Here is a 13,977-nt window from a genome sequence, read left to right as displayed (position 1 = left end):
ATTTAAAGCTGGGATTGACAGATTTTTGGTCTCTCAGGAAATTAAGGGATATGGGGAGTGGGTGGGAGAGTGGAGTTGAAGCCCAGGATCAGCTATGGTTGTATTGAATGGCAGAGGGGCAGTGGAGATGGGCCACGTGGTTTACTCCTGCTCCTATTTCTTATGTTATTATAGTCTAGTCCACAAGGTATAACTTGCTACCAAAAGGAGCAGCATAGTTACATGTAAGGAGAAGTCAGATAAACCCCTGAGGGAGAAAGGAAGAGAAATGTCTGCTGATAGGGTGAGATGAAGAGGAGTAGAGATGCACACAGGCAAGAAGCTATTGGAGTTATTTCTGTGTCATACACACTTTTGGAATACTATACAAGTTAGTGTTGAGGGTAAATCCAGGTTAAGGTTAAGGCCTAATGCTAGGTTTACTCTACAAAATGTCAGCATTGATATGAGGTGGGAAGTGATTCACAGTACTTTGTAGCGTTAATGTGCCCAAAATCTTTGCAGTGTGAAAGAAGCCTCACTCTATCTAGCTTTATTACATGGTTTTCATATCCAAAGTTGTATTTATAAGTATTAGACAGGTACAAATGTCCAAACCCACAGCTTATAATTGAGCTCAATAACATCACGTGTCAGCTCCATGGCTGCATGTGTCAATGCTTTAGGGCTGGTGCTGTTTTAACACAGGAGTTATTCATTAAAAGTATTGACCTGGAGCATGTATTAATCAAAAAAGAAAGCTTGATGGGATTTTCTAAAACCAGCTGGGTCTCGAGGGAATGTTGCACTGTAAAACATAACCACCCTGTTTATAATGTGTACAGAATAGTTCTGCATTCAGATATTTAGACATCATATACTTACATTTTGCATCAGTCATGGTGACTTTGCATGGCTGTATATCTCTACAGGCCAGCTATTATAGCAGGGGTATGTCACACAGTGGTTATGTTACTGGACTAGTAATCCAGGGATCTTGGTTAATGACCTGGGAGTATGAATTTAAATCTTATCATAGCAGATGGAGCTCAATTCAATGGATGAAATAGCCCTGGAATTAAAAAGCTGGTATCAGTAATGGTGATTATGAAATGGCTAGATTTTTATAAGCACCCATCCGATGCATTAAGGTTTCACAAGGAAGGAAATCTGCCATCCTTACCTGGTTTGGCCTACACGTGACTCCAGACCCACAACAATGTGGTTGACTCTTAACTGCCCTCTTATATGGACTAGCAAGCCACTCAAATGTATTTGAGAAGGTGGCTCACCAGTGCCTTCCCAAGGCCAGTGAGGGATGTGCATTAATTAATGGCCATACTGATGACACTTCTAAGTGGTGAACCTACATCTTCCCTCATATACTTTAACGTGAACCTTGGTCAGACCGCACAGATTACTGCGTGCAATTCTGGTCACCATATTATAAAAAGGACATAGGGGCACCAGAGAGGGTGCAGAGAAGATTTACAAGGATGATCCCAGAAATGTGTGGGTATGCATCTAAGGCAAGGATTCACAGGATTGGTCTCTTTTCTCTTGAAAAACAATGGCTGAGGGGTGACCTAATAGAGGTATTTGAAATTATGAAAGGTCTTGATAGAGTGGATACAGAAAGAATGTTTTCTCTTGCGGGGAAGAGTGTAACTAGAGGCCATCAACATAAGATAGTCATCAAGAAATGCAATTGGGAATTCAGGAGAAACCTCTTCACCCAGCGGGTAATGAGAATGTGGAACTTGCTACCACTGGGAGTGGTTGAAACAAATAGTGTAGATGCATTTAAGGGGAAACTAGACAAGCATTTTGGGGAGGAGGGAATTAATAGTAACTTGAACATCGCTGAAAAGAGAGACATGTTGCCAAAGCTTTTCATCTGAGACTCATCAGGACAAATGCAAGAATACCAAATTTTAAACAATCACAACAATTTATACTACAGGAGAAAAGGGTGAAGATTTGTTACCAACTGATGGTTACAATGATAGATTTAGATGAGGAAAGATGGGAGGAGGCTCAAATGGAGAATAAACACAAACATGGAATGATTGAGCCAAATGGCCTGTTTTGGTGCCATAGATCCATTGTAATTCCAAAATCTTACCTAAATCTGTCCAAATGGATAAAATCGTCAAGGCTGACAACTCAGTGCAACTCATTATTCTTTTAATTATTGCATGACAGATTCCATATAAACATCAATACAGTGTTCCCTTTAACTTTAAACAGAAGCAACATACAATATTTTCCTTAACTCTCCTTAATCTCACCAGCGATCACTCAGAGGAATGTGTTCCCATCTGTGTGGATGATCAAGTCTGCCCACAGTTTCCTTGAAAGTTATCCAAGGTCTGCCTCTAAAAAGACACTTCTTATAATGCAAAGATCACACCCGTGACAATGATTGATGCAACCCCCTCTCCCTGTGACTGTACCACCTTGATTTGTTCACCTCCCCATTCTGGTCAGTGAACGGTCCATTTACGCACAAGGAAAATTCTGTTTCGACGTTCATACCATTATCATGGTACCTAAAGGAGGAAGCGGATCCTGACCGTTGAATTCCTGTGGCCACGTTAACAGGACTGACAAACGACAATGATTCCGCCACCTCTGGGTTGGTTCCTACATCCTGTGGAAATATAAATTCAGGTCGAATATCCTTCATCGGTACATCCAAAGTCCGAACACGTCCAAAAACCGAACATGTTTTTTGAACGGCTGTGCAGTTAGTTTGTATGTTAATAAAACAATGTAATATATTACTGGTGTAATAAGTGTTAACAGATAAGAAGTAGAATGTGTGAGAGTTGGCAAATGGAGAAGCAATCCACTTAGCAAAGGTGTTCTGATAGGCTTATCAGCATTCTTTGATGGGTTTTACTCCAGCAGCAATTTTGATAGAGGTAGAGTATCCTTGATCCAAAACCCTTGGGGCTGATTGCATTTCAGTATTCAGATACTTTCGGTTTTCAGTTCTCTCATATATAAGGTAGGACTAGCTATACTTACGTTACAATAGCCTAAGTCTAGGCTAGCTATAGGCTACAAATACTGGGTTGCTTCTCCATTTGTCAACTCTCACACACTCTACTTCTTATCTGTTAACACTTATTACAGCTGTAATATAACATTACATTGTTTTACTAACATACAAACTAACTGCATAGCCATTCGAAAAAAGTTCGGTTTTTGGATGTGTTTGGGTTTTGAATGTACCGATATTCGACCTGTATTTACATTTCCACAGGGTGTAGGATCCAACCCAGAGGTGGCGGAAACATTGTCATTTGTCAGTCCTGTTAACGTGGCCACAGGAATTCAACGGTCAGGATCCTCTTCCTCCTTTAGGTACCAAACCCCAAGAGAGTACTGGCGACCATGGGATTCCATTGGATTGGCCCATGGTTATGCTTGGCAAAGTACAGCAATGGTTTGCAATAGTTCAGTTTACACAAAAACATGCCAGCCTGTAGTTTGTAAATTCCAACTACTTTCTTGTTTGGCATATTCATGAAGTTGATTCATCTGTGTCCATGTCTCTGTAAGAATAATTTCCTTTCAGCGCACAGCTTGTTTTATAAGTTGATTTAAAAGTCACATTGGTACCTTGAGGCAGTCTGGGAGATGGAGTTTGGTCAATTTCTGACGATTAGTCAATTTACAGAACAACCTGTACAGTGCAGCCGTTTAACCCTTTAACGTCTGTTAAATGCATTCTTGCTGCAGGAATGGCTACAATACTCACAACCTGTGAATGAGTTAGAAAAATATATAAGCACTTATAACACCATGGCAGCTGGTGGAATTTATATTCAATTAATAAAATCAGGAATTGAAAAAGGGAATGTCATGACAATGATCATTGATTGTCGTTAAAAACCCATCATCTTCACTAATGCCCTTTAGGGAAGGAAATCTGCTGTCCTTACCTGGTCTGGCCTACATGTGACTCCAGACCCACAGCCATGCGGTTGACTCTTAACTGCCCTCTGAACTGGCCGAGCAAGCCACTCAGTTCAAGGGTAATTAGGGATAGGTAACAAATGCTGGCCTTGCCAGCGACACTCACGTCCCATGAAAGAATTTTTAAAAATCCTACTTGGGCAGTTGAGATTTCGAATTCTGTTTAAAAAAAAATAAACCCCAGGGAACATAAATGTTGGTCTCAGTAAAAGATCGAGCCGTTGAGCTGTGATTCAAAAATCTCCCAACTGCTTTCCTGATGCCCATTAGGGAAGAAAACCTGCTACCTTCACCCGGTCTGTCTATATGTGACTGGGGCCTTGCACTAATGTGGCTCGCTCTTAACTGGATAATTACTGTTGGGCTATGAATCCACGCCAAGAATGAATAAGGAACAAATTGGGTGGAGGTTCTTTTTTTTTTTGTATGTCCTAAGAGGTCTGTTCTTCATGATTATATTGAACTTTATTGAAATAGCGTGGGAGGCTGAGGCCAGAGTGGGGCGGAGAGTTAAAATAACAAGCGGATGACATGCAGACTAGATGGGCCAAAGGGCCTCTTTCTGCACTGTGAGATCCTGTGATTTTGTGATAAGGTGGCTTTGTTACAAAAGTAATATACTGCAGAAGCTGGAAATCTGAAATAAAGATGGAAAATGCTGGAAGCATTCATCTGGCCTGGCAACATCTGTGGAGAGGGAAGCAGAGTCAATCAAAACTGGGGAAAGGTACATGTATAATGGGTTCTAAGAAAGTGAAAGGGGGAGTGTGGGGGAAAAAACAGGGAAAGCCTGTGATAGCGTGGAAGACGGGAGAGATTAAATGACAGAAGAGTTAGTGGTACAAGGCCAAAGGAGTGTGAATGGGACAAGTAATAAAACAAAAGATGTGTCTAGAGGAGGTGTGAATGGCAGAATGATGAACAGCTGCTGCCCAAAAACCAAAGACCAGAGAAAAAGGAGTTAAAACCAAAACTTGCAAAGGAAAAGCTAACAAAACAAAATGGGGGCAGAGGTTAGAGTTTGAAATTGTTGAAATCAGTCTTGAATCTGGAGGTTGCATTATTTTCTGCTGTGAGGCTTTTAATAGCCTTTGCTTGTGCCTGTTTACATATGGTTGTGTGATCTCAGTGAGGCTGAGATCAGCCTGAGAAAGATCCTGAACTCCGAGTGGCAGCTGCTATATAGCTCTGGCCGTGAGCATGATTAATGCAGGTTAAGCTCAGGTTAAGCAGTGCCTGACAGATGGCGTTTGCAGTCAGATTCTGGAGCTGCTTATAGCTGGTGAACCACTTGAATTGACTCGGCACACATAGGAAATGGAGAAGACGATTCATTCAAGTAAACATCCAAACCACAACCTTGTTCCAGCTGAACAGCACTTTTGGAATCAATCCATACAGAAGGTCTCACTGCCCCGGTGCTTAACTGGGTTGAAGTCACTGACCCACAGGCCACTGAGGCTATAGCATATTGGCAGAGGAGCTGTGATGAGGGGATAAATCCAAGGTGTCAAAGGTTCCATCACATGATTTTTTGAAGACAGAACGTTATCCTGATCAACACTTCTTCCTTCCGGCAGCAAATTAAAGCAACAGCGATTTGCACTTACCATGGATGTTGGTGTATATGTTGCCCTTTGAACCCTCAAAATCCCTCCAAAAATGCATTTGATCGAGATGCCAAGTATAAAAGCCAAACGCTGGCTGGGGTGTAGGTGGTCGCTATTTTTAAATGTCATTTGCTTCTGACACACAGGCTGGAATCTGCCAGGACTCCCTCCCCCCTCCCCCCCGCCCACCACCCCCCAACCCCCCACAACGGTGGGACCAGCGAGCCATTGAAATCTCCGTTCACGTCGGTGGTACTGGAACATCCCACCGACCTGAGGGCTGGAAAATCCCAGCCAAAGAGTGGGCGTGTCTTAAATTCCCACACGTCTTCACACCACAGGCGATGTCGCCTGTTTGCTCCCTTACTCCCAGTTATAAGGTATTGGTAAATAAAACATGTATTTGTGGGGAGAACAATCGAGACCGACCACCAATGCGAGCATAACTTTTGTTTGCTTAAATGGGACATGGGCATTACTGGCGAGGCCGGTATTTATTCCTAACTGCCCTTGAACTGCGTAGCTTGCTAGCTCATTGCAGAGGGCAGTTAAGATTCAACCACAGTGCTGTGTGTCTGGAGCCACATGCAGGTGAAGATGGCAAATTTCCTTTAGTGAACCAGATGGGTCTTTGCAACATCTGATGGTAGTTGCCATGCTCACCATTACTGAGGCTGGTTTTCAATTCCAGATTTTACTTTTTAATTAATTGAATTTAAGTTCCACCAGCTACCTTCATGGGGTGAAATCATCACCTCTCCAGTGTATTAGCCCGGGCCACTGGATTACTGGTCTAGTGACATTAGCATGATGCCACCACCTCCTCATAGCGTTGTGGCTGTAAAGGGGGATGACTTACTCACTTGAGTGCATGCAAAACCATAGGCCGGGATTTTCCAGCCCTGACCCCAGTGGGAATCATTATGGGTGGGATGGAAAATTTGACTGACCAGCCAAAGGCCCCTTGCCTTTGGGTGGAAATTTCCAGCTCCGCAGTGGCCAGGACTAGAAAATCCTGCCCATAATTTTTGGGTCTGGAAAAATGGGGTTGTCCTCCACACATGTTGACATATATACCGCGATTTACAGCATATAGACCTATACATTGCAAGACGCTTCTCCTGAGCTTAATCAAAAAAAAATTGACACTAAGTTGCAGGAGATATTCAGACAAGGGGCCAATAGCTTGGTCGAAAAGGTAGATTTTGCGGACCATTTTAGAGGAGGGTAGGGAGGTGAAGGGGTTTAGGGTGGGAATTCCAGAGCTTAAGACCCAGTTTATTTCTTTCAAGTGTCCACCCAATTTCCTTTTGAAGTGCAGATACCTCAGAGAGCAGTGGAGCTGGAGGTGATTGCAGAGAGAGAGATGGGAATTTGAAAACAAGGATGAGAATTTTAAAATTGAGGTGCTGCTTAACCGGCAGCCAAAGTAGCTGAAGAAGAATCTTGGTAACATACAGCACAGAAGGAGGCCAGTTGGCCCATCATGCCTGTGCTGATTCTTTGAAAGATTTGTCCATCTTAGTGCCACATCTCAACTGTTTTCCCATAACTCTGAAAAATAGTCATCTTTGAGTGCATGTCCAATTGTCTTTCAAATGTTCAACACTGCATTTCATTTCAGACATTACAACATTGACTGCACTTCAATGGCTGTAAAGCACTTTGATATGTCCAGTGGTTATAAAAGCACTGTATAAATGCAAAGCTTTCTTTCTTTTTTGCTGGATTATGAGGAACATTCACAATACAATCCACAACTTGGAATCCCAGCAGAGCCCTCATGTGCAAAGATTGGACTCTTCCCCTTTGCTGTGCTCATTGCTAACAAGGTCCCTGTTTGCATTGGGCCTAGGATTGCCTCTGTAATGGAAGAACATTACAGCTGTGATGCAGCTTCCTAACCCAGTTATGCTACCCTGCGTGTGTGAAAGTTGTCTGCTGTCACACAATGGCTAGCACCCTTGCGTCAGGAAGTGGTAGGTTTAACTTCCACTTCAGAGACTAGAGCTCAAACCTTAGGCTCCAGTGCAGTACTGAGGGCAAGCTGCACTGCTGAAGGTGCCACCTTTGAAAGGTGAGGTCTCAGACGGGTGTAAAAGATCCCCAGGTGTTGTTCAAAGAAGAGCAGCGGAGAATTCCCCCTGGTTCCCTGGGCCAACATTTATCCCTCAATGAACACCTATAACAGATCTAAAAGCACTCAGCATTCTGGCAGTGTCAGTGGAGTGAGAAACAGAGTTAACGTTCCTGCTCAGTGACCTTTCACCTGGACTGGGCATACTTAGTGATGTAACAGTTTTCAAAGGTGACCTGGAACAGATTATCTGGGCACTTGTTTCATTGCTCCTTGTGGGATCTTGCTGTGTGCAATGTGTTCGCTGCACCACAAGAGCACCTACACTTTAATAGTGCTTCATTGGCTGCAAACCATGACTGAGACACCCTGAGGTTCTCGTAGCCAAACATGTACTTATAAGGTGCAAAGGCTTTGAGCTCCAACCCCCCTCCTACAGGCTTGAAGATGATTGTCCTGTGGTGAATCCCAGGCCACAGAACAGGACATGAGATTTTCATCGTTGCAGAATCACTTGTGAAGTAAGACAGCAAATGAGTGTGTTTCAGCTCTGATGAAGGGTTTATTTTATGTACGGATAGCTCCCCACACACAAGAAAGATGTCCACTTGCATTACATACTTCTCTAGGCTACTTCTAGGCTTCAATGTTGGGTGTTGAGGAGGGAGCCTAATTTTGATTCTTTCGTTGAACCACTTTCAGCCTTGCCCGTGACAGATGACGCCCCCAAAGGAGAAGGCCTACAGGTCAATGCGGCCTATCCCCACACAAATATGCAGCACAATGCAAATACTGCACTGCCCACTCCCACCCCACTGAAAGGCAAGTGATCCCTCGGGAGGTGCAAAAAACTTTGTGGTCTGATCGAATCCCCCCCCCCTTCAGCCACTTAATGTGTGGTTAAGCACTGCTTGAGAACTAGATTTAAAAGTTGAACCAGTGTCTGTTGGTCAGTGCATAAGAACCTAAGAATTAGGAGCAGGAATAGGCCCTTGAGCCTGCCCCACCTTTCAATAAGATCGTAGATGACCTGATGTGACCTCAACTCCACTTTCCTGCCTGACCCCATAACCTGTCAAGGTTATGTTGATCAAAAATCTGTCTAACTCAGCCTTGAATGTATTCAATGGCCCAGCCTCCACTGCTTGCTGGGGGGAGAATTCTAACCACTAAGTGGTTCTCGGAATAAATTCCTCCTCACCTTCACGTTAAATGGGAGACCCCTTACTTTGGAACTGTGCCCCGAAAACCTATGTTCCACCACGAGGGGAAACATTCCCTCAGCATCAGCCCTGTTAAGCTCCCTCAGGATCTCATGTGTTTCATTAAGATCCCCTCTCATTCTCCTAAACTCCAATGAGTACAGGCTTAACCTGCTCAACCTTTCCTTATAAGACAACCCCTTCATCCCAAGAATTAACCTAATGAATCTTCTTTGAACTGCCTCCAGTGCAATATATCCCTCCTTAAGTAAGGTGACCAAAGCTTCACACAGTACTCCAGCTGTGGTCTCACCAATGCTCTGTACAGTTGTAGCAAGACTTCCCTACTTTTATATTCCATTCCTCTTGCAATAAATGCCAACATTCCATTTGCCTTAATTCCTTGCTGTACCTGCATGCTGACTTTTTGTGATTCATGTACAAGGACACCCAGATCCCTCCGTACTGCAACAATTTGCAGTCTCTCTATATTTAAATAATATCCTGCCTATGTGCGCAACCTCATAGTTTCCCACATTATTCTCCATCTGGCCAAATTTTCCCCACTCATTTAACTTCTCTATATCTCTTTGCAGACTTTTTATATCCCCACAAATTACTTTCCATATCATCAGCAAATTTGGCTACAATACAGCCGGTCCCTTCATCCAACTGCTGTAGTCTATATGTTATAGGTATACCCACAGTGCTGCTGGGAAGGCTGCTGGGTGCTCCAGGATTTTGTTCCATGCAGTGAAGTAGCAGCTGATTTAGTTCCAAGTCAGGATGGTGTGTGACTTGGAGGGGAACTTGCAGGTGGTGGTGTTCCCATGCAGCTGCTGCCCTTGTCCTTCTAGGTGGTAGAGATTGCGGGTTTGGAAGGTGCTGTCGAAGGAGCCTTGCTGAGTTGCTGCAGTGCATCTTGTAGATGGTACACACTGCTGCCACTGTGTGTCGGTGGTGGACAGAGTGAATGTCTAAGTTGGTGGATGGATGGGATGACAATCAAGTGGGGTGCTTTGTCCTGGATGGTGTCGAGCTTCTTGAGTGTTGTTAGATTTCGAAAGCGTTCTATTACACTACTGACTTGTACCTTGTAGATGGTGAACAGGCTTTGTGGAGTCAGGAGATGAGTTACTTGCCGCAGAGTTCCCAGCCTTTGACTTGCTCTTGTAGCCACAGTATTTATATGGCTGGTGCAGTCCAGTTTCTGGTCAATGGTAACCCTGAGGACATTAATGGTGGGGGCTTCAACAATGATAATGTAGTTGAACATCAAGGGGGGATTGTTAGATTCTCACTTGTTGGAGAAGGTATGACACTTGTGTGATGTGAATGTTATTTGCCACTTATCAGTCCAAGTCTGAATGTTAACAGGTCTTGCAGCATGCCGGCATGGACCTCCTGGACTTCCTGACATTCAGAGATTGTAGTAGCGATGAAGCCCTGGGATGATAATATGTTGCGACGAGGTGGGAGGTTGGGGAGACAGGAGCACTCTAAAGATTTTCTGGATCAGTTGAAATCAGTGAGATGACCTTCCTCACTCATACCCGTACTGCGATGTGTGAAACTGGAGCTCAAAAAGGAGGAAGAGACCTGTGTAAATTAGACAACAGGCTGATTAACGAGTGGTAGCAGCAGGCTCGGTACATAAAGTGTGCAGATCACAGGAGGAGAGCTGATCAAGGAAATGATCTTGATGGGATGAATAGTCTTTATCTGCTTTTGACGTATGATGAAGAAGAAAACTAGAACAAGAAAATGGCAAAAAGCAACAGAGAACAAACACAAAAAATACCTGGAAAAACTCAGCAGGTCTGACAGCATCTGCGGAGAGGGCCACAGTGAGTGAACACACTCACTATGACATGAACCATTAACATTACTTTCTTTCAGCGTTTGACTAATTGATGTTTAATATTTGATATAAATGAAATAGTGGATGTTATATACTGGATTTCAGTAAGGCCTTTGACAAGGTCCCTCATGGCAGACTGGTACAGAAGGTAAAGTCGCATGGGATCAGAGGTGAGCTGGCAAGATGGATACAGAATTGGCTTGGTCATAGAATTCAAAGGGTAGCAGTGGAAGGGTGCTTTTCTGAATGGAGAGCTGTGACTAGTGGAGTTCTGCAGGGATCAGTGCTGGGACCTTTGCTGTTTGTAGTATACGTAAGTTATTTGGAGGAAAATGTAACTGGGCTAATTAGTAAGTTTGCAGACGACACTAAGGTTGGAGGAGTTGCAGATAGTGAAGGGGATTGTCAAAGGATACAACGGGATATGGATCGGTTGGAGACTTAGGCGGAGAAATGGCAGATGGAGTTTAATCCAGACAAATGGGAGGTAATGCATTTTGGAAGGTCTAATACAGGCAGGAATTATACAGTAAATGGCAGAACCCTTAAGTGCATCGACGGGCAGAGGGATCTGGGTGTACAGGTCCAAGGTCACTGAAAGTGGCAACGCAGGTGGATAAGGTAGTCAGGAAGGCATATGGCATGCTTGCCTTCATTGGCAGGGGTATTGAGTATAAAAGCTGGGAAGTCATGCTGCAGCTGTATAGAACCTTGGTTAGGCCACACTTGGAATATTGCATGCAATTCTGGTTGCCACATTACCAGAAGGATATGGAGGCTTTGGAGAGGGTGCAGAGGAGGTTTACCAGGATGCTGCCTGGTCTGGAGGTTGTTAGCTATGAGGAGAGGTTGGAGAAACTCAGATTGTTCTCACTAGAGCGACAGAGATTGAGGGGCGACTTGATAGAAGTTTACAAAATTATGAGTGGCATGGACAGAGTAGATAGTCAGAAGCTTTTTCCCAGGGTGGAAGAGTCAATTACTAGGGGACATAGATTTAAGGTGAGAGGAGAAAACTATAGAGGAGATGTGTGGGGCAAGTTTTTTTACGCAGAGGGTAGTGAGTGTCTGGAATTCGCTGCCAGAGGAGGTGGTGGAAGCAGGTACAATAGTGGTGTTTAAGAGGCAGCTTGACAAATACGTGAATAGGATGGGAATAGAGGGATACGGACCCCGGAAGTGCAAAATGTTTTAGTTGACGGGCAATATGATCGGCGCAGGCTTGGAGGGCCGAAGGGCCTGTTCCTGTGCTGTACTTTTCTTTGTTCTTTGTTCTTGTTCTTTGAAATATGATTCACCCTCCTCATGTGGCACTGGTCATGAAACCTTTCTGTCCTTCAGCTTAAAACCTGTTCATTTGTTTTTGAACATTTAAGCAATGACTGTTGATAGCAGGATCTGAGGGAATCTGTGCTAATGGTAATTGGATTTGAAGAAATTTTAGGTTGAGGTACACAGTGATGATAATTCAGCTTTCTCACATAAATGGAATGGGTAGGCATTATTATCCTTTGCCTTTGATAATAGAAAGATAACTGGAAATGCCTTAAATGCACAGTGTGCGGGCCAATTGCCTGGAAAAGGCAAAACAGGTCGGGATCTAGGGAAGGTTTTCATATTACTGTGCTTCATTGCAAGGAAATGTGATTCTGTACAGAAATTGATCTGCCCTTTTTGGGAGATGGTAGCATAGTGGTAATGTCACTAAACTAGTAATCCAGAGGCCCAGGCTAACGCTCTGGGACAGTCCAAATCCACCACGGCAGCTGGCGGAATTTAAATTCAATTAATAAATCTGGAATGTAAAGCTAGTCTCAGTTACGGTGACCATGAAACTATTGATTGTCATGAAAACCCATCTGGTTCACTCATGTCCTTTAAGGGAGGAAACCTACCGCCCTTACCTGGTCTGGTCGACATGTGACTCCAGAACCACAGCGATGTGGTTGATTCTTAATTGCCCTCTGAAATGGCCCTAGCAAGCCACTCAATTCAAGGGCAATTAGGGACGGGTAACAAATGCTGACCTCGCCAGCGATGCCCACATCCCATGGAGGAATTGGGAAGCTTATTATCCCCGCTCCCTGCTTAACTTGAAATAATTGGAGTTAGAGAAGCCATTTGAGTTGACGGAGAGGGAAGGGGATAACGTTATTTTTGACGTCCCTTGACGTCCGCTTGATTCTGCCTTTTTCACCTTCCCCTGCGTTACCTTTTCTCTTTCTTTCTCTCCTCCCCTGTTTCTCTTTCCAGATGGAAACCCGGAAACGTCTGGCGAAGATTGTGCTGGTGTTTGTTGGCCTGTTCGCTCTGTGCTGGTTCCCCAACCACGTCCTGTACATGTACCGCTCCTTCCACTATGGCGAGATCGACCCTTCCCTGGGGCACCTCATAGTCACCGTGGTGGGCCGCGTGCTGAGCTTCTCCAACTCCTGCGTGAACCCCTTCGCCCTCTACCTTCTGAGCGAGAGTTTCCGAAGGCACTTCAACAGCCACCTCAGGTGCCAGAGGCGGCGGCAACCCTCGCTATCCAACAGCTATTACCAGAGCACCTCCGCTATGCGTATGACATCAGTGAGAAGCAGCAACAGGAACACCATCAGCAATGGCCACAGCCTCAAACAGGAGTCAGCGGCATGAATTTTAACTCAGCAGGGTACTATCTTTTATTTTGCTTCATATCTATGTAACCTCCCGTTTACAGGCTATCTAATCGCCCGCCTACCCCACTCCCACTCCACTCCAACTCTGTCTGCTCAACCCAAGCACCTTTTGACTCTTCTGCAGCAAGGAAGGATGAGATGATACGGTGGATCAGAAGCTTGCCCTTGCATCCCTTTCAGTTCGTGAAACTTGAAAGTCTCCCCTTTTTCCTTTTGACCGTAGATGCCTGTGAAATGAGCTTGTGTGCCCCACTCCACCTCTTAGTGGACCTAGGTCCTTGCCACAGGGGTACTCAGAATTCAACTTTTCATTGGCATAAAAGTGATCCGACTTGCTTCAAGGCCAGCCTGTGAGTTGCAGAAGCTTTGTTTGAAGAAGTATTTCCTGGTCTTAGCCATAAATTTGCCTTGCAATAGCTTGAACCTGTGGTCAATTGACCTGTTGTCGTAGTTTGGTTGGAATTAGTGGCTTAGCTTTACCTTTTATCTATGTTCATTAATGTAAGTATAGACCAATGAGATTCCCTTTAGGTTGTTGTTTTTAAAGGTGGAAGAATCCACCTTTCCCTAATCTTTCCTCATAACTCAGTCCTCAAAG

At 44.3% G+C, this 13,977-nt stretch overlaps 1 protein-coding gene across 1 annotated transcript in view; it reads left to right on the top strand.

The window, feature by feature from the left end:
- Positions 1 to 13,356, top strand: part of nmbr (neuromedin B receptor) — a 51,936-nt gene extending 38,580 nt beyond the window's left edge. The window contains exon 3 of the mRNA XM_041207678.1: positions 12,970 to 13,356. Within this exon, the coding sequence (XP_041063612.1) occupies positions 12,970 to 13,356 (387 nt within the window). The remainder of the gene's footprint in view (positions 1 to 12,969) is intronic.
- The last annotated feature ends 621 nt before the right edge of the window (positions 13,357 to 13,977 follow it).

The sequence above is a fragment of the Carcharodon carcharias genome, chromosome 2, assembly GCF_017639515.1.
Source record: "Carcharodon carcharias isolate sCarCar2 chromosome 2, sCarCar2.pri, whole genome shotgun sequence".
Classification (NCBI taxonomy): Eukaryota; Metazoa; Chordata; class Chondrichthyes; order Lamniformes; family Lamnidae; genus Carcharodon; species Carcharodon carcharias.
Note: the sequence above shows the minus strand (reverse complement) of the source record. Positions and strands in the feature narration are given on the sequence as shown.